Source organism: Amblyomma maculatum, chromosome 1 (assembly GCF_055883805.1).
Source record: "Amblyomma maculatum isolate TAMU_Amacu chromosome 1, ASM5588380v1, whole genome shotgun sequence".
Taxonomy (NCBI): domain Eukaryota; kingdom Metazoa; phylum Arthropoda; class Arachnida; order Ixodida; family Ixodidae; genus Amblyomma; species Amblyomma maculatum.
The window spans coordinates 368,894,719-368,917,580 of record NC_139344.1 but is presented as its reverse complement, the minus strand read 5'-3'; the positions used below and the strand labels follow the sequence as shown (position 1 = coordinate 368,917,580).

Here is a 22,862-nt window from a genome sequence, read left to right as displayed (position 1 = left end):
ATTCACGGGCAGGCCGCATATTCAGAGCCTGTTTTCTTTATGTTTGTAGTTAGCTGGAGTTGAGGGTAGTGAGGAAGATGTTCGTTTCTTGACAACGATATGAGGCTGGCTCAAACACATTTGCTGTGGAGTTGCGAGGGATGATATACGTGCGCCTGCCTACTTATCTTAGGCTCGGTAAACAACTTTTCATGGTCCACAATTTACCTGTTCGCTGATGTCCACCACTACTTGCATCACTCGCCTCAAAGATAATCTTAATACAATTCAAGCGGCAAAATTTGGATTTTTTTAAGGAATTGAAGAGGGTTCAAGTGCTGTCTTGGCAGAGTTACCTGTTGCATACGACAGGATGCGGTATATGTAAAATGTCTCTTGCGTCTGCACTTAGACGGCTGGAAGGCTCCTCTGGCAGAACATATGGACCTGTCAAAGCTGCCGGCCCACTGGGGCGGTACACTGATGGGGCCAGACGGGGACCCGCGCTGCCCGCACCTGGTGTGCCCCGGTGGAGAGGTACCGGACGAGTACCGGGACAACTTGGCCTCCAAGAGGCTCTGGGGTCGCGACGGCGTGCAGCAATTCAGCGTCGAGCGTCGGGGCCGGTTCGAGATGCCCGTGGTCGTAGACCAGCCGGGCTCGCGGATCCGCTGGACCTTCCAGACGGCAAAGGGCGAGCTGGCCTTCGGGCTGCGCTTCGGGGAAGAACAGGTGCTCGAGGTTCACCGCGTGCCTTCTTGCAGCCTGGTGCCCGAGCATGGCTCGCACGTCTGCTCTCGCCCCGGAACCTGTGAGTGCGAGCGACGAACAGCTCAACATTGATTCCCTTGTGAACCTTTGCGTTCGGTTCTTACTTAAATCTGCACACCGTAGCTTTGAAAGAGGAGTAATAAACGTGTGGGGTAGTGCTGCATCCACTTGACCCCTGCGAACTATTCTTAACCTCATCCGCCCACCTAACTTTTTGCCGCCCCCTGCTACGCTTTCCTTCCCTTGGAATCCAGTTTGTTACCCTAAGCGGCCATCGGTTATCCTCTCTTCGCACTACATGTCCTGTCCTGCCCATGCCCATTTCTTTTTCTTGATTTCCACTAGAATGTCAGTAACTTGAGTTATTTCTCTGACCCACTCTGCACGCTTCCTATCTCTTAATGTTACGCCTACAATTTTTCGTTCCATTGCCCTCTGGGTTGTACTCAACTTAAGTAGAACGCTCTTGGCTAGCCTCCACGTTTCAGCCCCATAGGTGAGCACAGGTAAGATGCAACTGTTGTATACTTTCCTCTTGAGCGGTACCGGTAAGCCGATAGTCATAATCTGCGAGTGCTTGCCAAATGCGCTCCATCCCAATCTTATTCTTCTTGTTATTTCCTTTTCATGGTCCGGATCTGCGGTTACTACCTGTCCTAAGTAGACATATTCGCCTACTACTTCACGTAGCCCAAATTATTCACATAATTCCTTCGAGGGCAGTCACCACGTGGCTCTTTTCGTATATCCATTTTCATCCTAACGTAACTATAAGAGCGAGATGTAGACTAAACGTCTGACTGCGGAGGACATGTACCGGTATGGCTTATACGCACTCCTCAGGCGAAATCGTTCGCGAACTTCAGCCCACACTGGACAAAAATCGCTGTTATCCTCCTTAGTCTAGGTTTCCGAAAAACTGCCCGAATTCCGAAACTTGAGTGCGCGGTTTTTGGAGTCAATTGCGTAGTGGCTGATGGGCAGACCGAGCATGCGTGTGCAGGTCACCACCCTTGATATATACTTGAATCACAGTGTTATAAAGCGCTGTTGCTGCGCAGCGTTAGTTCATCTAGGCCAGTGTGGAACCCGCAAAAAAAAAAAAAAAAGCAAACAATAAAAACACTAGCACTCGAGGAACAAAGACAACGACCGGCTAGATACGAACGCATGCGAATAAACATTTACCAAAAAGCGCTTAAACCACGATCCTTGAAGTGTCACGTATTGGGGAGAAAACTTTTTAACGCATTCTGGGCCTCCACTTCTCTCATTTTTTATTGATCGTGTCCGAATCTTCTGCTCGCCCATTGTTTCGTTGACGGTGTGTTGCCGGATTGCCGTGCACGTTGGGCCAACCTGAGTAATGTGAGCCACACCCTTTTGCTTCCCATACGCAATTTCATGCTGTCGTAATATCGCTTCGGGTGGCAGGAAATTTGCCTATGCTCACCTAGCCAACGTGCCATTCTATTGAGCGTAAAGCTTAGCAAAGATAAATAGTTTGGAATGCTACAGGAGAGTTTGTGCCGCATGCGGCTGCCGTTCGCCGGAAGTAACTCTACCCGCGATCACGTGTTGGCGCATGGCAAGAAGCGCGAGTAAACCTCGTTGTCATCAGGTCAAATTGGCAATCTTGAAACGCCGCCGAACGCTTGCAAAAAAGAAAAGACGACTGCAGGCATTAGCTCCAACGAAGGCTACTTATGCATAATGCGGTCTGTGGCTGCGATAAGTCGACGTGTTGCTAATTAAACGCTGCACTTCGCGTTAAATCGATTTTCCCAAGCGATGTATTGACTTTCGTGGCTGTGAAAAATCTATCTGTGGATGAAAACTTTGTTGCGTTCTTCTCGATACGATCACATTAGCAATAAGAACAGTATACTGGGACTCCTCCCATTCTTGGAAATTATTAATAAACTCAGGGAGGCTCCGGTTGTTAACACCGCATGTGACCATCATTAATGAAGCAAAAGTGATCACAACGTCCAAGACATTTTGCTGCAAAAGTTCTTTTTGTTTTTTGTTTGGGCTATCGTAACGGCTAGTGCTGTGACTCGTCTAGAATGCTTTCGGAGGCCTAGCCACCATACTGCGCTTTCTGCCCATATTATAACCAGTGAACCTGTATGCCTAGAAGCTAATTAATCATGTTCGTTTACCTTACTAGTGAATTACATGATCAAACGGGACATTCAAGCAGTTAAGAACGTGGTGCAAAGAGCAGAGATGATGCATGGACCCAAAGGGAAACACAGGCGAGCATTTACTTTGAGCAGATTTATTTCTTCGAGCAAGGGTTGGAAACAGGAAGGACGAGAAAGGATGTGAGTGCACAGGCTGAAAGAAAGGAACAGCAAATACGGCAAATAGCTTATTACATGGCTAACGGCAAAAAAAAAAAAAAAAAAAAAAAAAAGCCGCCTGAGCAAGTCGTCCAGGGAGGACGAAAACTACCGGGCATATCGGAGTAAGGCGGAATTAAATGTTCCACTTATTGATGTTTCAAAAGAGCCCTCAATGCCGCCGCAGCTACTAAATAGGGCAGAAATTCAGCAGAGGCGCTCAAGACTGTCAAATTGTGAGAATGGAAAAGCGATGCTATGCGTTATGACCGCTATTCATGAGCCTATGACTACGGCTCTTACAACACACAGGCATCCCAGGGACATCCCAGGGATTCAGATTATGGGAGGTTGGGATGTGCTAGGGAAGTCCGAAAGAAATCGCAAGATTTTGTACCAAATGAAGCCTGAAGGAACTTCTCCGGGACGTGCAAATCAATACCGCAGTGGGACACGTTTGGGATGTGTTTGGAGCTTATTGGGACATTGTTTAGGAGGCTTTCCTCGGTATATTGTTATTCTACGCCCCGCCTTTTGCAGAAGCATGCAATTATCATGTCCTCCAAAATGCGCTGATTGTAGTCCCTTACAAAAATAATTCTGAGCTCGTGTTGGTGTTCTGAGGTAGATGCTGCGCTTATTGGGCACTACACATTTGACTACCGTGATAGTTGGGTGGCACGCTTAACTATCATATCATGGCAGGCTGCATGTTATGCAGCATATTGTGTAGCCTTTTATATTTTTCTAAAGGAGCAATTTTGATTGTTCAGCTAACACAATTATGAGCTATACATTTGCTTTTTAGATGCTCTGAAAATTCACAACGAACAATCAATTGCAATACCCCAAACTATGGTGAGGAAGCGCAAGAGAAATTCTAGTTAGCAATTGTTTACAATAGTAGCAGGGACAGCGCTAATTATTTCTAGCTACAATTAGACGAACAGTAGACCTTTCGTTTTTGGCATTAATATCGCAATTATACTGGCGCTCGTTCATTCACTTTCGTGCGACATGGTGCATGACCACAGGCAACTCTTTTGGAATTTATTTATATTTAGGATGGTACTGAATGGGAAGTAAATGAGACATCCGAAAGAGATCCCCATTTGGAGGTTCGAACTTATGCCAGAAGAGAGCTCCCGGGGACATCTCGCGGGTTACCCAGTAAGGATGTGGGAGGTGGCGACTTAGACTTGACGTCCCTGGGAGTGGTGCGTTGCCTGGGGAGTCATTACTACGCGTAATGTTTGTACAAACTCTATGCATCTTACATTACATTTCTTTGTAAATTCCAAGTCATGCTGCGTTGCGTGTGAAATATTAGTCACTAACGAAGGTATAGTACGTTGCATCATTCATGATCTGTACATGCCATCTTACCTGCGCTCTGACATCGTACATCGGCGTAGTGACATCATTTGAATGTCGTGTCATGGACACCGGGCGGCTGGGGTCACGTGACATGGAATGAGGTATTTAACAATAAAAACTCGGTCGCCTTGGTTTTGAATGAACGCTCACATTGTTGTTTACCTTTTGCAGACGTGTTGCAGTTCGACAACTCCTTCAGCTGGGTGAGTGGAAAGGACGTGGCGTACGAAATCCAGGTTGTGCCACCTCCGCCACCTGCAAGCTAATGCGGCTGCCTTCGTCGCGGGAGGCCTCTGCTCGTCCGGCTGCTCTCCTGGCTTGGCGAATGACTCGGATTGCCACAGGCTAATAGGGAGAGACGCAATTGGCAGAGCATATCCGCCTATCCTATAGTTGACTAAGCTTTTAGTGAAGCATCTCGGCAGCTTAAAATGATCTAATTGGTTGCGCAGTATACACAGAAAAAAAAAAAAAAACTCGACGCTGTTGGTCATACAAAAAATAAAATCATCAAGTTGAACCCGGCTTCATTGTGAAGAACTTTCAATCTTCCACAAACGAAAAAACTATATTGAATTTTATTCCCTTGGAGCGCCGATTAGTCCAACGCCTTCCGGTGATCGGGTCTTGGTGAAGCTGCCTGCCTCTGAGCTCACATCGTTTTCGCCATAGCGGTGCATGGGGGATCAGGATTGAGGGAGTTCAGATGGCACCAAAAAATAAGAAGTTTAAACTGCTTTGCATTTTAACCATAATTTGTGCAATAAGTCTAGGGCAGGTCAGTCAATTTGTGGTGTTGGATAAATGAAACAAATAATGCCCTTTTTAAACGCCCAATACATCGATGGCCTGGTGGACCTCGGCGCGATGTAATCTCTCGTTGGTGACCACAAACCAAGCGGGCCATGTGGGAGAAAAGCGTATGGGGCTGTGATGGGCAGTGTTTCGGAGTTCATCATCAACAAAATTTAAACGTACAGAGAAAATAACGGAAAAGTTGCCCTGGAACTCACACAGAAGTTACCAGAAAACAGGCCTGAAACGTATACGTGGAGCCCAAACTGGGACAGTCATGACCCCGCGCTAATCGGCGGTCAAAAGTTACTAAACAACCCATCGATCCCAATTTCTTACACTGCGGTCGCATAGTGGCAGAAGAACATTTCCCGTGGAACTGTAACGAAAATCCACGACCAAAAGACGTACCAGCACCAAAGGTGGGCAACCTTATGAGGTTTCGACCTCATGAGGTTGACCTCAACCTCAAAATGACCGCAACCTCACGGAATGAGGTGAGGTCGGCGATAGCTCGAAATTTCGCGGTAGGGTCTCGCGCACGCAAGATTTTCACCATGGGCCAAGAAAGGCGTTCGCCCTAAAAACATATAACGCACCGGCAAGACTGCATTCTGCGATAGTTTCTACTGTAAAAGAATAAATATTTGACAAAGTTTGCGCATCATAGATAAATCGCAAAAGAAATGTTTACCTCGCTCTCCGCCTGTGGTCTTCGCACATGGGGATTCTTGGTTGCAGCCTAGCGCCGACGGAGATTAGGAGGAGAACATTTCTGCAGTGAATTTTCAATTTTATGCAATCTCGATGAACGTTAATTTCGTGTGCTCTGAATCTTTTCATGCCAGCATTTTAGCATGTCAATGATACAGACTATGCAAAGGCTGCCGCGCATTCCACACAACTGTTGTGGTGGTGTATCGCGCACCCGTGTGTGTCTGTGACCCGAGTAAATTTTCGAGTGATCCGTTTTTTAGGTGAAGTCAAACTTTTCAATTTAGTCGCTGTAACCATTAAATTGACCAATGATTCGCGACCAGCCTTTTTAGATGATACGACACGTGGTGTACGCATCGTAGTGCACGCACCTTCCTTTTTTTTTTTTTTTTTTTTACGATCATCGCTTTCCCGCAACACGACTATCGACAGACAAAAACATTTATTATATGGAACGCACGTCAGAGACAACAACACCACGCAAACGCACCTTCCTGCAATGGCCTTTTCGAGGAAAGTCAACCGACCTTCAGGCCACTGACTCTCAGCTGTCACGTCCGAACGGTCCCATGCACAATGGAGGAAACGTAGTCTATCATAAGTGCGCGTGCCTCCTTTTTCATTTTGCGAGCAGTGACCTATAGCTCAGTCTGCAACACGTCATCAAGTAACTGGTACTGTGTTTTACACAGCCATACCGATGAAATGTGATGGTCTTGCGACTTGAAGAATGCCTAAACGTGCCACAGAAGTTGCACTTGAAAAATTGAGTGAAGGTAGCAGACCCACCATAAAAAGAAGAATCTTATCGAACCTCGTTTTATTTAAGAATGATAGGAACAGAGGTTTTGAGTGGAACTTATGCGGAACCGGAAAAAAGTTATGTGGAGCCGATATTTACAAGGGTGTAGTTTATGCACTGCTCCGGCTCCCTGTGGAGTGACAACGCCGGTGGGCGCCAAGAAAAAAGAAAAGCGCACGACAAACCAGCTTACGCCAAAACAGCACTGCAAGAAAACTGCCTGATTGTTGGTTGGTTTGTGGGGTTTAACGTCCCCAAAGCGACTCAGGCTATGAGAGACGCCGTAGTGGAGGACTCCAGAAATTACGACCACCTGGGGTTCTTTAACGTGCACTGACATCGCACAGCACACGGGCACCTTGCTTTTCGCCTCCACCGAAAAGCGGCCGCCGAGGCCGGGATTCGATCCCGCGTCCTGGGGAGCTGTAGTCGAGCGCCGTAACCACTGCGCCACCCCGGCGGGGTCGAAAACTGCCTGAGGAAAAAAACCAGCACAACAACAACACAGGACACGAAACAATTCACAACGAAGAGTACGAGAAAAAAAGTAAACAGAACTATGGCAAAACAGCGCAGCGTACTTGAAAATTGCGCATGGAAAAACTATAACGGTTAAACAGTTCTCGCTTGCTTCTCTTTTAATCATCTATTTTTTTATGCATCATGTAAGCAGAATTTCTACCCAAAATAATCGGTGCAGCGCATATACGGCGAGGACGAGAGGAGACACAGACATCGATAATGTCTAACCAACATGCTCAAGCGTCTACCTTTTCTACTCGATGTCTGCCTGTTTTTATTTATATTTTTGTTTTTGGCTTTTCTTCTATCTTAACCCTTCTCGCCGGTAAATTCTGGGGAACTAATCTCCCCTTGAGACGGCAACGCAGTTGCTCCTTTATTACCGAGTGCCCGGAATCGCAGTGAAATCCCAAGGGGGCTCACTAACCGTATGCAATTAGCCAGTAGGCTGTATCTAAATGTGGGTAACGCTGTCGTACTTTAGACAAAAGCTTTCATAAAGCAATTAAAAAAAAATAGAGGTCATTGAGGAAAAGCGTTTGCATGACAGACACGAAATATGTGTCCCGTGTACTGGGCCAAACAACTGCACGAGTTGAGCCAGAGTACCTCAATGACAGTTCCCCTCGCCAGTAGCGCTGTACCGCATTATACTGAGTCGTTTTGTCATCGTGCTGTATTTTCGTTTTCTATGCATTACAACCTCTGACATAATGTGGCGGTGACTGCCTTCCGCAAGCCCAGATGCGGAAACGCGGCGCTAGATCCACGTATAACTTGGCCAAGCGACAAATCTGCGGCATAAATAACCCTATCGCTTCCGGATGAAGACAAGTTCACTAGAAGAAACGTTGGCTCTACTTGCCAACTTAAGCTGCCTCCCTCTACCATTGTTCAGCGCTATATGTTTTGTTAACGTGTAGCCATTTTCTTTCTTTCTCTCGTTCTACCCTGGATCCTATCGCTTCCAGTCACGCGAAGTATCGCCCAGTGAAATTTTTATCGAAGGAGCGATAGAAAATCATTTCGTGCGAGGCTGATAATAGCTCCCGCACCTTTGGCCCGTAAAGTGGATTTTTTCTGCTGTGACGCACTATGGTGACACCATAAACACCGGTTGCATTGTCCCGTGTAGCCATCGCCGTAACAGGCCCACCCACCGAATCGCTTGAAAAGCCCGGTGCTCTGCTTTGCCCGTGCTCGCATCATCATCGAGTGCATCGTGATCGGCGATTCGAACCTCGGATCTCGGCGCTAGGCAGCGGTGGAAAGGGCACGAGCAAGAGGCTACAAAGAGGAAAGATATGCGCGCGGACGACCTTGGCTCGCACCGTCAGCGCCGCGGGGCCCCCGATTCGCGCTCTCGGCGAGCCGCCTCTCCGAAGGCCAACAGCGTGGCGACGGTGTCACTTTCCGGCCAGCGGTGCGTGGAGCAACAGTCATGAGCGGCTACATCGGGGATCTCTCGGCCGCGCAGCAAGCGGCACTCGATCGAGTGAGTGAGTGGCTGTGATCGCAGTTTTAATCTACCCACCAACGTCACACACTTCATTGAACGACGTTGTGCACGAATTAATTTGATTTTCGGATCGAAGGAGCAATTTTGAAACTCATTATTCTTTTGTTTCAACGTTCATTACTGGTTAAATTTACCCTTTTGCTCAGAATGGTAAGAGAACGTTGCACGAAGTTGACGTGTTTTCTAGGAAACGGTTGCAAATTCTTTGAAATTTCGGCTGCTGATATTCTTTCCTTCCGACGCGATTCAGGTGCCCGCGGAAAAAGTGTGACATTGCGCCTTCCCTTTCCTATTAACCAATTATTAGTATTATTGTAGACGTTTTCTCAAACTTAGCGCTGGATTTGCACTGCTTTCAACGATATTGTGTGCGAAATTTGATATTCGTGTTGAAAAATCAGTTTCAAAACTAAACTATTTTGTTTCAGCACTCACTTTCGGCTAACTTTCCTTTTTTGCGCAATACTGGTTAGGGAACGTTCCGTGAAATTGGTTTGTCTACTAGGAAATGGTTCCAAATGGTTTGAAAATTTGGCTGCTGATAGATTTTTTTCAAACTTAGCGCTAGACTTGGACTGTGTTGAAGGATGTTGTCCACGAACTCGTTTGATACTCGATTTGAAGAAAGAATTTCGAAACTCGTAATTATTTGCTTCAACGTTCACTCTCGCTTAACTTTCCCTTTCTTTTTCTCTTTTTTAAGCGAAACGGTGAAGGAACTTTCCGCGAACTTGACGTGTTTGTTAGGAAACTTCAAATGGTTTGAAAATGTTACCGCAACCGTCGTTTTCTGAAACTTATCGCTCGGTCAGACAGGGTCGCTGTGCCCTTCGTGGCGTGCTAGCTAAACATACTTTTAAATTTGTTGGTTTTTGTTTCCTTATGCACTTAGAACATAAATTCACACGTTCTCGCCTTTGACTTGCTTACATCGGCCTAGCTTAAAGCTCACTCACCCGGCTTCTTCGGTTGCAGGTAGAATGCAGCACCTGTTCGGCAGCAGTGTTTCGAAGTACGCAATGGGCAATGCTCTGCTTTCCTTTCAATGTAACAGGAACTTAAAGGCCAGTCCAAAACATTTTAACAATTGGCGAGCAGAAAGTTAACGTAAAGTAGCGTCAACTTTTTTCGAAACGCCTGGAGTTGTTTTTTTTTTTTTGTTTTTTTTTTTTGGTAAATCGGCTACACTTTAAATCTCCCCTGGACAGAATGGCAGGTACACTTCTTGTCTAGAAATAAAGTTGGCTTTATATGACAAGAAATAAGGATGGGCCGTTGCCGAGTAGAACCGCGCGCCTAAGCAAGGCATTTCTGAAGATTTCACTTCTTTCTGCTCTCATACAATGAAATGGTTTGCTACCCGTCGCAGTGGCTCAGTGGTTAAGCACTCGGCTACTGACCCGGGGTACCCAGCATCGAACCTTTCCGCTGCAACCGCGTTCAGTGTGGTGTCAATGCACGCTTAAAATTCATCGGTGATCGAAATTAATCCCAAGCGCTCCACTCAGAAGTCGCTCATAACCTGAGTTTCTTCGTGACATTAACATTACATGCGAACACTTTGAGCAAAATTACTTCTATGGTTAATTATCATTGTTATAGTGTAGCCTCTACACCTTCCCTGAATATCAAAGGTTCTTGATATGCCAGAAGCCAAGCTAGTGTTCTCGTCAAGGTTAGTTCCTAAAGCTCCTAAAGCTTGTCACTGTTGTTTCTTTTGTTATGCGAACTAGAGAGTTTAAAGTATATACACGAGAAATACACTTTTTTTTGAAACACAGCTAATTGTATTAACTAATAAGGTTCATCCAATATTTGACTATTGTTCTCTTGCCGATTGTATTTCTTTAGATGGCGTTCGACAAAGCTTGTCATAAGCTTCTGCCTATATATATCAGGCAGAAACCTTGATACTAAAATTCTATCGTGGCTGAAACACTTCATTTTTCACCGTTCTCAGTTTGTAAAAATTGCCAGTCATGCTTCATCTAGTAGTTCAGTGCACACTGAAGTGCCTCAAGGCTCTATTTACCATGTGTCCTCTCCTTTTCCTGATATACATTAATGACCTACCCAACGTGCCATATGCAAAATTTATCTGTTCGCTGATGACTGCGAAGTCTGTGAAGAGAAGAATAGGAGGGGGCGTCCGTATTTATCCTACGAGAGATTAGACCAAGACGTAATACATTAGTTAACTTGACGTTATACCTGACTGTCTCAACCATTGACTTATGACAGTTAACATTAATAAGTGAAAAGTTTCACGCCTATTACTCACTGAGCAACGCCCAGCAATCCGCTATCTTATTGGCACTATGCTTGAGCTAGTAGCATCTTGCTGTTATTTTGGAGTGCATTTAACGTCAGTTCTTATTTGGTCCGTTCATATTAACCTCCTAATTAACGCGGCTAGTCGTATGCTCGGATACTTGAGACACTTCTTCCACCCCAGTATCAGTAAAATTTCTTCTTTGCAGAACGTTAGCGCGCGCACTACATTTGAATACGCCTCCTCCATTCGGGACGCGGGCTCTGACAAGGTAACACTCTCACTCGAACTTGTTCGAAATAATCACACTCGATTCGTTTTGCACAACGACAATGGAATTACCAGCATTTCTACCATGAAATAAAGCGTAAGTCTACATTCTTGTCGTCGTTTGTCTCGTTCCTGCCTATTTCACAAAATATACTTCTGTAACGGTCTCGTAGTTGCCATTGAAAGTCACCAATGTTGCAAAAATGCTTCATCTTACATTGTATATTAGGAGCCAAACATTTTGTATGTTATTCCTTGCTGCGTTTATTCTTTGTTTGGTATTAACTCTTCATACTCCTCTCTAATGCCAGTGATATTGCCGCGAAACCTTCAAGCCTGTATTTGTTGTTTTTTTAACAGCCGCCGGCATACAGGCTTATCAATCTGGTTCTGGATCGCGTATCAGTTCCGTATTCTTTGTTTGTTAATGCTCGATGTCGCGAGTCACACCTTTATCAGTTTCGTTGTAGCGTAAGATGCACCGAGATCTGTCCCGAAGATTCCGGCCACTCGTGTGTCTTTCTACAATGTTCCAGCTTGTGCTGGTAGCAATTGCGACGTTATCTGGAGTGTTGTGAGCAGCCTTTAAATTGAGCGTTGACGAGTGCGACGGGCATTCTTTGTTCGACGATCGACGAGCGCGTTTGTTGCTATCGCCGCCGCCGAGTTGCCTAGTTCTTTTGCGGGCGCAAGTCAGCTCAATAAAGAGTTTCTTCAGTGCACTCACCGACTCTTCATTTGTGCCATCGACCCTGGTCACCACCACGTGACGATATTGAGCGCACTAATAAATGAAATTAAGTAGCAGTCGTTGTTTACGTAATCTTAATCGCTATTGATGAATATAATTTGTAAGTCTGTTTACGCTTGTATTGTTTCGGCAGGCGATAGGTGGTCTTCTCCCCTACCCATGCAAACTTTGTGGATGGAGTAGCCAAGAGCGCGGAACAGTTCCCTTCATTTCGTTCTTGGCAACAAACAGCGCATTTAGCCACTACAATTCGTGAATGAATGAAAATAGAATTAAAACCGCTACGCATCAGGTTATGTAAAATGTTACAGAATGTGCCGGACACTGACTGCTCGCTCCCTTTGCTCATCCTAGTATATCTTGCCCACGGCCATGCGAAGCGTAAGCTCGGTTTTATCTTCCGGCCCCAGAGAGGAGTTGAGGATAAGAGGGAGCTTCCGTATTTATCCTGAACTTCATCGGTGTCCGAACTGCACATGCGCGCGCCCTGGACGGAAACCACATCTCATTCATGGCGCAACGCTGTTGTTGTTGTTGCGACTGAAAATAGAGGAATGGCGACTGCCTCCGACTGAGTCGCCACCATTGCCACGGGCGGATAGAGGAGAGTTGACAGAGAAACGCGAGGAAACATTGAAAGAAGAGACTCGCTTCGCAACAGCCGCGTTGGCCGAAGCGGCGAGGACGTGGACAGCTTTAGCAACAGATAACCGGCAAGGAGCCCCCGCTACAATCGGAGAAAGCTTCTAAATCACAGCCCCGAAGAGCCACAAACCACGACAGCCCAATAAGCTTGGTTTTATCTTCCAGCGCCAGGCTGGGAGGGAGAGAAAAAAAAAAAGGGGGGGGGGGGAGGAGTTGGGCGGAGGTGCGTCCGTATTTATCTAGAAACGTTGAAATGCATGGGCGCCCAAAATGGAATGTGCGCAAGCCGCTTCTCAGCCACTGACGCAGGGCTGCACTGACCGTGTGCATAAAACGAAAACGAAGAAAACACGCAGGGGACTTCATATCTTCATATCAAAATTGTGACGTAATCATGTTTTGTGCAGCGCTCAGTTGACGTCATACCATTTCGCTTCCCATCTTTTAGTCAAGTTGCAGGCTGTAGTTTGCGATTGGTTTTCCAACCGACGAAATATGCACCTCGGACAAGTGTAGACGTCCCCTCAGTAGTGAGAGAATGCACATTCTTTTCTCCGAAAACCAACTTAAGGAAACCGCGGTGGCGTAGTGGTTAAGCCGCCAAACCACTATATATATGTATATATACTATCTGGGAGCGCCGGCTTCGGCGTTTCGATGGGGGTACAGCCTGCTCCCCGGACACGCATTTTGGCACAGAGGATTTAGAAATTTAGTATCAAGCCCTGCTAGCAGTCATTAACTAAACTGGCCTGTAAATTATCCCTTACCTCTAATTCACATCCACGGTGACCGAAAAATTCAATCAAAAACTCAATCCGTACAGCCCATACAACTGCTCTCCTCCTCAAATCAACGAACATGGAGAAATTCAATCAGCAAGGAGTGCAAATACCCCAGAAGCGCTGGTAGAAGCGCACCTCATAGGTGAATATCATAGGCTTTCGTATATGCAAACGGGCCAAATACTTCTTTTCCGACTCGGGCCTCTCCGGCCATACAAAGGTCAGGCGAACACTTCATGCTGCAATCAGTAAAAATCTCTTCATCCCGCCACTTCACAAGAACATCCACCTGGAGTAAGATCGAGAAAGACGGAAATAAGCCAAGCCCCCACATAAGAACTATATATTCGCCTCCGTACTCTAGACGTTTACGTAGGCGCGGCCTAAATTTAATTCGAACAGCTTTCTTATTACCCACCGTGGACGGATTCGAAAATCCGATTGTCACTGCGTCCATTCCAAATTCGACATTCTGTGCAACAGTGAAAATGTATAAAGTTGTTGACTCCCTGTCTACCTCTCCCTTCATTTATACAGGAGGGTGCATGGGCAACAACAAAAAGAAACGATTGTGGGTCGCAAAAAAGTAACCTTTCTGTACTTCATTGCATAGCGACACCGCATGCCAAAATTTTCTCTCGGCGTTGCAAATAACTCATCTGCTTCACATTTTCATCAGGGTATGGTGCAGGGCTGTTTAGATGTCATTCGCACGCAGCCCGAAGTCTGGGGCAAGTTCCTGAAAAGGTGATCCAGCGTCGCCTCCTTGATGAAAGCGGCACAGAAGCAGCATGCCAGTGGAGTTGTGTGCCACCTCGACGTCCAGGGAATCCTGGCTGCACCAGGAGTCAGCACTGTGCCTACTTGAATTCCCTGCTGTGCCATGTGCTCGCTGCCAGTTAGACCGCCAAGAAAGTCTTGTCCATGAGGTGGAATTAAAGAACGTGAGCAGCATTGAAGAGATAACGGGGATGGCAAAAAGCTTAAAAATGCGGTCCATAATCAGAAGACCACGAGGACCACCCAGAGGGAAAGAGGGGATGGCGAGAGACTAAGAATTTACGAATGGAAGGCGGTGGCCATGATAGCTAACCGGAGGATGTTTACTTTGGAAGAAAGAGCACTGAATAAGGGGTTTAGGGGGAGCCTTAGTTCGCAAGCTCAGCCAACATTTTGACAAGACGACTTTTATTCGTCTGGGCCCAGACGAAGACAAGCCCACTTGTCGAAAAGTTGGCTCGGCCTATGGCTTAGGCTTGTGAATTGAGGCTTTCCTCCATCTACCCTTGTTCAGTGCCCTTTGATACTGTGCAGCCATCTCATCTTCTTTCTCTCGTTATACTTTGGAATAAATGTATGGCGAATGGCAGCAAATGCGCTGCCTAAGGTGGCCGCTACAGGAACCGTCCTCCAGGTGGCAACCATGAAAGAAGGTTGGTGTGGCAAGAGCAAGAAGGCCACCACAGCAAGGTGCATCGCTGCCATGAGAACCAATGGAAGGGTTCGTGCCATGGCAACAGGACGAAGTGTTTGGTGACTGCAACTTTGGAGTTCCTAAGACGTTTACATTTCAACTCGAAGAACCTCTTAAAATTCATCTTGCTTAGCCCAAAAGGACAGGACACACGGTAAGAAAACACGTACAACGCAAGCGCTTGTGTTGTACGTGTTTTCTTACTGTGTGTCCTATCCTTTTCCGCTAAACAAGATGAATTTTAAGACTGATCACCAACTAGCCCAATAGTCAACGCTTCGAAGAACCTCCTTCCTTGTGGTCTTAGCTGGTTGCCGTCCAAGACGTGCTTCGCTCTGTAGCCGCCATTACCTTGCTGCCAGTAGAGGGTGCAGCTAAAATTGTCATGGCACCGATGCCCTTCAAGCAACATGTCTACTCCAGCGTGTTGTTCTCATCCTACAAATAGGTCAGAAGACCAGGATATAATCGTCTGTCGGCTCGCTTTTCGTAAACCATTGGAATTGAGTGGGTCTCACGGGACTTACTCAGTTCACGAAGCTCTGTAGCTTCTGCAAACCGCCTGGCGAACGCACCCTCATCAATTCCACGGTTCCTCAGTATGGATTACTCCATCCTCCTTCTCACAAGAAAGGGGCACTTGCGGCATCGCACATGTTTTCTCGTCCTTCCGCGGGCGATAACACTCCCCTGCATTTTTGCCTGCACAGAGTAGGTCACGCTTCGGGGGACATGGATCGGGGTTGCCCGAAATCCTGGCTGTCAATCGAATGTGGCCTCATCAAGTTCTGATAATCATAATATATCCACTCCCAGGGTTTCCTGTGTCCTGTATGCAACTGCCAGAATAAGGCCGATATTCACCGCTTGTAGGTTTGCCCGGCGCTGAAGCCAACGAGAATTTGCCACCTGGCGGCAGTGGGTATCTCGCCGCACAACCCGTCATTGCTTGGACCATAGCCTCCTTTATAAAGGAGGCTATGCTTGGACGCAGTGGACACATCATAGTGTTCTCTTGGACTTTATTAGATTAGCCAATCATTTTTCGCTTTTGTTTTCCTTTTTATGAGCTTCTTTATGCTTTGAGGCAATAAAGATCATACAACATTTGGCAAGATCGGTGGAAGGTTCCTCTGCGGTTGCTGTTGCGAAAAGCGCCGGCCCAGGAGAGGCACACATATATATAGAACGGCAAACTGGAATTACGCCAGTCGAAAGGCGAGCATGCCTGGAAAATAAAGAGGAGAGTTGGGTAACTGAATACATGCATGGCGGTCTCAAATTGTGTACCTGAATATATTGTGAAATGAAAGTATCCCAAAAGCTTCCACCGAATCTCGCATTACACGAGGCACTCATCTTTTTCTTTCCGTTTCTTTGCGCAAAAGCCTTTATAAGCTGGCTGCTTACATGTTAAGCCTGAACCAGCCGTGCACTATAGCATCATAGCCCTTAGCATCATAGCATCATAGCCCGTGCACTATAGCATCATAGCCGTGCCCTTCAGCATCATAGGGCCCTTTTTGCATTCCACTTCTCAGGCACGAACTATTGTATTATTATATGTTTATTTTTATTTACCGCAAGATACACAAGACGTATTTTTATTAATTTAATAATTTTAATAATGTGGTATAGAATTAAGATCCGACGGACGTGCCTCTTCGGCCTAAGTGTAACGTGTCTGCTGCGCCATCGAAGAGCATAGGCTCGACTCTCACGTTACTCGATTTTTTTTTTCAGAGCATTTAATATGCTTTACATGCTTACATGTGAGATTGATGTTTGTCATATTGCGACCTTATAATCAAAATTTATCTGATGTTCTGATCAATTAGTTAAGTTCGGTGTGATATTAAAACCCAGTTTACTTTGCAATGACCTCACTCCTGCTGCACTGTGTGATTGTGGTGGGTGTTTCAGGTTCCCGCGCGAGATCATGCAGTTGTGACAGCAATACCTTCTCGACCAATCAGGGTTTTCGTCGCAGGACGATGGGCCTTGCTCTGAAAGTCTGCTAGAACGCTATCGTGTTAATACTGCCGCGCGCCATTGTAATCTTTATTCGTTCTTTTCAACAGTCGCCGGCGTGCACTGTGGTTGTAACTCATGGAACGATCTAGTGCTCTCCGTTCACTCTGAAAGTCGTGTGATGCGGCTATATTATTCATGGTAAACGAGCGCTAAAAGACGAACACGGGAGAGAAGACAACACGACACGAGCGCTCACTCGCAATTGAACTCCTGTCGCTTGTCGTGTTGTCTTCTCTGCTGTGTTCATCTTTTCGCCCTCGTTTACCATAAATACTTAAAAATGTGCCAAACCTCTCGCGTTAGCGGCTTTATCACTTTTTCTGTAGCACAAGATGCACTGAGATTTGTCTCGAATGGTTTAAACCGAGCACAACTGTTTCCGCGCTTTCCATGCGTTTCCCGTTTCCTTTGGCGGGTTTATTTAGACGTTTCTTCGTCGACTTTACACTGATTAACGTCTAATGTAGCGGGTATACGTAGTTTGTTGACCAACGAGAACATTCGCTCTATCACCACCGCCGAGTTGCTTAGTTCTTAGTTTGGCAAGCGCAAGCCAGCCCAATAGAGTTGATTTAGTGTTCTACACCAGCCTGTTCTTTTGCGCCCGTGGCATTATCACGACCACGCGACAATACTTGTGATAATGCATGACTGGTACACTTAAGCCTTCCGTGTGTCAATGTATTCTGATTGCTGAACTGCCTACAGCAGTGGTCGCACAGTTTCTTACTGGGGCTCATCTGAGACGGACATGAAGAGAGATCCGGTTTTCTCAAAAACCCACGCCCAAAGCAGCCGGAGGCGGAAGTTTCGCATTTTACTGTCTATGCTGCGGACTGGAGGAAAAATACGATGCTTCAGCAGCCCATCAAACGGCATCAATGATATTACTGCTGCACTGGCCCGGCAGGTGAACTTTGCCGAACCAAGACCCTTCCGTTGGATCTTGACCTGCGGCGAAATGGAGGTTGTCAAGAAAGTGCTTATATTGCCTGGTCTTGCAATAAAAATTCAGTTGTAAGTTAGCGCCCGTCCTGTGTGTCTCGCTGTGTCCTTGTCTTTTTAGCGCTATGCACCAATCGGAGGAAAAGGACAACGTGCTGGCCGTGCGCAGCTTCACTTGAAGGGACACAAACGTCTCATTATCGATCCTAGCGGTAGGAGATTAAGTTACACTGCAGGTACTGTATAACATGCCTGAAGACTGGATCGAGTTGTCAGGCAGATCCAGCGGTTCGACAATATTAAACAGATTAATCAGGTCCTCCGCGAGCATTGGTGTGCACCGGGTATTGAGGGCATCGAATCGAACACGAGGGCGATGTCTGCGATACCACGAGGACACTCCTCGCTGGATGCTTTGCTCAATTTAGGGAACATCGCGGCTTAAATGGCCCCTAGCCCAGTAGCGCACCCCTCTAGTGACTGCCACTCCAAGTATGTTTTTGAGAATTGGTTATACGTCCCCTCGCAGTTTCCTGGCGTCTCGCGGAAGCGAAAGAGTTGTTAGCCTACCCTACCTATGTGGCTCATAACAACAATCTGTCCGAAGTGTTCAACACCGGCTGCACAGGTGAATGTTTTTCACCAGCTGTATCGACTTATGCAGGGACAAGGACGTCATAGATTCTACAGAAAGTGGGATTCCCCAACGGGGAACAAAGGAGATACTTCTCCAAATAGCTGACCGATAACAATAAAAGCAGGAGCCTTCTCCGGTTCCTGCAATGAAGTACTTTAAACGTTTTCATGTAAGATACCTTATGCCACGTTCGCGAAAAAAAAAAAAAATCTACCGACATTGCGAGCAACGTCTTGCAACGCTTACGAGCTTCCGAGCGTGCGAAGTTGATGGCACTCATTCAGGCCGTTCGCAGACGTTTGCAGAGAGGGACTGTGGGCTGCAGGTTGTCGTGGTGCACGAAGACTCACTCGCTGGGAGATGTAGAGACGTTTCAGAACCGCTAACGCTGGTCTGTGGCAGCAGAAAATCCGTCAGGGATGAAAGTTCCCCGAAAAGAAGTCGATCCGGCATATAAATATAGAGTGGCTTCAATAGACTTTGTATATATGCTTAGCACGTCTGTGCTTTCCCTGCAGACCGGACACTAGCTCGCAATAATGAGCAGGAAACCCAGGGAAGTACCGCGAGCATTCTGCGATGACACAGCCACCAGGGTAAGAATTGTTCCGAGTCTTTTGATCAGCATGGAATCTGAGAGCGATCGAGCACTTCGCGACAATGTATTCTATATCCGAAGCGCCGTTTGTCTATAAATGGATTCGTGAATCGTTAGGCAGAGCAAACACCTGCCAACTGTGTTCCTGACATAAAGACAAGCTTCGTGTTGCCGTTTATCTATGCAAACAATATACATTATTGGGTGTTTTCTGTACGTGCAAGAGGGTAAATTTTCTCGAGAGTCCCCCTTCAGGGTCGATGGTGCTCGTTTGGGTGTGGGTATATACTCTGTGTTTATACAAACTTATGGTATACTTCTTGAATGGGCTGAGTGAAGCATGCGAACATATAAAGATGTTCTGTGGTTTGATCTTGTAGTACTGAAGACTATTTCAACCACTAGCAACAGAGTGGTCGGCTAGCGCCATATGAAGCCATATTGCTTGAAGACTGTTGCTTCAAAAGCTCCTGCTGCTACTTCGGCAACTGACAAATCTCCGGCTAGTCAAATTTCGCCTGCTGCACTTAAAACGGTCACTTCTCTGCTACAAGAAAAATTCTTGCTGCGTAATGGTCCAGCCGAGCGAGAAAGCCAGTTCATTTGCCATCATATTCTCTACTGAAAAATAAATAAAAACATCATTTGAAGTTCGGCCTCATAAAATAAAAATTTCAGAAAGATGAGGATAGACTCACAGGACTATCTCCGTGGAGGTTGTATCGCTCACAACAGGAAGCGCTCGGTCCAAATTGTCCTTGAGTGAAGGAACGGAGAAACCGTAATGTATGAGAGATAGAAGAAGGCAAACATACTTGTTTCGAAGGGGTTGGGCACCCCCCAAAAAATAAAAAAATACGTCATCACTTCTTACTTTCCGGTGCCACCTGGGGAGGTCAGGTACTACCAGTGCAGCTTTTTAAATTGAACCCCTATCGGCTTAAAAGGTCAAGTGCCACAACGAGCAAGACATGCGGCATCACTTCCCGAAGAAAAAAAGGGTGTGGCAGGCGTAGGGTAATACCCCAGGACGACGCAGATGATGGGACATAGATCGATAATGCATACGCTGCCGCGTCACTGCACGCCTGATGAAACGAAAAGAACTCCCATAATCACAATCGAGCCTCAGAAGACTACGAATAAAAACGCCACAGAGGCCACGCAAAGCGAAAATAGTTCAAGCGGTACTCCAGGCAACGCGCACTCTTTCGTCCGCCAATTCCGTTGCCAACAGGAGCAAGAAGGCGACGGGAGCGGACACCGTTAAAAGCTCCGACAAAGAGCGGCAGGGAAAAAGAGGAATACCAATAAGAAAGAAAACTAGACCAACTCCGTGAGGTTCAAGACTGCAAGCGTCGACTTAACCGTTTGAGCGAGCGAATAATAAATAGTCGTGAATGAAAACCGGCTCCTAGGATTACATCTTCGAAAAAAAAGAAAGCGATGATCATGGCCACCCGGTGAATACATGAGAAAACTTGTTGGTATCAACTGGTTGGTATCAAACTCCGTGATACCAACCAAAGAGGAAACCAAGAAGAAAACCAGAGCACAAGAACAGTAGGCCATCTCGGACGCCGCGAAGCTCGTCACGAATACGCTCACAATTCACGTCTCTAAAGCAAGAAGAGATCAAGCTAATTTATTCGTTCGAGGGACACGGAAAGAGAATTACACTATGTAACGTCTGTGGCAATTCATAGGTTTGTTCATCAGCGAACTGCAAAGCAGCATTAAAACCGGTCCGCCGCATGATAGCAATCAGTTGTGAAACCAATTTCGAAAACCGGGAAGGCCCCAGCCCTCGTTTCCATCGGTGCGACCCGTCTTACTTTCGCAAGCTAATCAAGCGAATGGCTCTCTCAGCTAGTGCAACAAACGCGTGCAAGAGAAGGCACCGCACATGCATCCCAGCCAGGTTGAGCATGAGTACGAACGACGGCCTCTGGCTGATTAGACGACTCATGGATGACAGCTAAGCAAGAAATCGCAACGCTACTCCACACTTATACTCATAGCATGTGACATAACGAAATCAATCGAATATGACTGATTCAAAGGGGCTACCCTAGAGTTAGACTATAAAAATTAAACTGTAGTTTCCTAGAAAACTAAACCTTCGAAGTCTACAGAAGCTTGGGGAACCCTTGAGCGTTCGTCAACAACAAAAGGGTACCGCTGAGTTGAATTTATCTCCGACTATCTTCAACCTCGTGGTTATACGCATCGCCTATAAGCTGCATGTAGACGCGGGGTGCAATCAGGAGGTGAATGCATGTACTATTACGTTATGCATTAAATGAAGTTATCACGCGACCTGTGAAGAAGCCGCCATGGTCAAGCAAGCAACCTTCCTCACAATGAGTCGGAACTGAAAGATACGGGTAGTAGATATCCGCGGAAAACACACCGTTTCTGGTTGGTGGAAGTTAGTCAGCTAAAGCAATCGAGGTGTAACTCCTCAAGGAAAATCACGAGATGCAAGAGCCTACCACAAGCGGTCTGTACTCCCTCTGGGCCCACTTCAATACCAAACGCCTCCTCGCCTACTAAAATTAGCCACCAAACACAATCAAAGCAAAGGTTTGGTTTGGTTTGTAGGGTTTAACGTCCCAAAGCGACTCAGGCTATGAGAGACGCCGTAATGGAGGACTCCGGAAACGTCGACCACCTGGGGTTCTTTAAGTGCACTGCCATCGCACAACACACAACACACACCCCTTAAGCTCCGCCTTTAAGGGTATGGCACGATGCCGTAGGCTACCGGCTCATATATAAAGCCCCGCTTTAAGTAAGCCGTATTAACGTGGCTGCGTGGCACAGGGGTAACGTGAAATCAAATATCATGGCAGGCTTGTTCTAATGTCACCCTCCCGTATGAAGGGAGGGCGCTTTTTCAGGCCCCGGCGAAATGCTCAAGGGTAGCTTAGTGTACCTTTCGCTACAAAACACAGGTGCCTGCATCAAATGATGTCATGGACATCTTTGGGTCAAACGTAATTCTCTTGCACACAGTTTAGCTGCCAAAACACTGTCCACCGACCCGGTCGAAACTGGCGCCATTGGCACTGTCCTGCACCAGCTTGCATGGGGTCTCTCTCGACGGTGCAAGCTCCCTGTTAAGTAGCAAAGATAGACTCGCCTCAACCCCTGCAAAGTTCGTCAGAGCCTCAGAAGTGGTTGTAAACAAGGCTCGGACCCAGAAAAGCTTTCGCCAAGATGCGCTACCCAGATGGGAAGGATGCAGCAAAATCTTACGTAGGACTGTCAAAGATGAACAACCGCCGAATCCGATGCTCACACGGCAGACAACGTGCGTGCGCTCTGGACACGGTGCACCTCGTGAGACATCGTCTGCGTTTAGTATAGTAGCTGTGGCTTCGAAATGCTCTTGGGAGGAAATATTGGGCGCACGTTATGTCGAGAGGAAATCTACTGAATATCACGCGGCAACAGTCGGAAAATTCCCATTTGCATTTTTTTCATAAACAGGTTACGGAATAAGAATAGATACAGACTGAACAGAAACAAGAAAATATATCTTCGAAGACATGTCGTCTATAAGAAGTCTCTTATAGGCGCTATACTTTTTGTCAAGGCTGCCTGGTGGTGGCTAAT

At 46.6% G+C, this 22,862-nt stretch overlaps 2 protein-coding genes across 2 annotated transcripts in view; both read left to right on the top strand.

The window, feature by feature from the left end:
* Nucleotides 1–4,741, top strand: part of LOC146208102 (SEC14-like protein 2) — a 33,725-nt gene extending 28,984 nt beyond the window's left edge. The window contains exons 10-11 of the mRNA XM_084591765.1: nt 392–790; nt 4,647–4,741. Coding sequence (XP_084447891.1) covers nt 392–790; nt 4,647–4,741 — 494 coding nt within the window. The remainder of the gene's footprint in view (nt 1–391; nt 791–4,646) is intronic.
* A 3,704-nt stretch (nt 4,742–8,445) lies between these two features.
* LOC146208101 (SEC14-like protein 2) overlaps nt 8,446–22,862 on the top strand; it is a 51,722-nt gene continuing 37,305 nt past the window's right edge. The window contains exon 1 of the mRNA XM_084591764.1: nt 8,446–8,806. Within this exon, the coding sequence (XP_084447890.1) occupies nt 8,753–8,806 (54 nt within the window). The 5' untranslated portion in view covers nt 8,446–8,752. The remainder of the gene's footprint in view (nt 8,807–22,862) is intronic.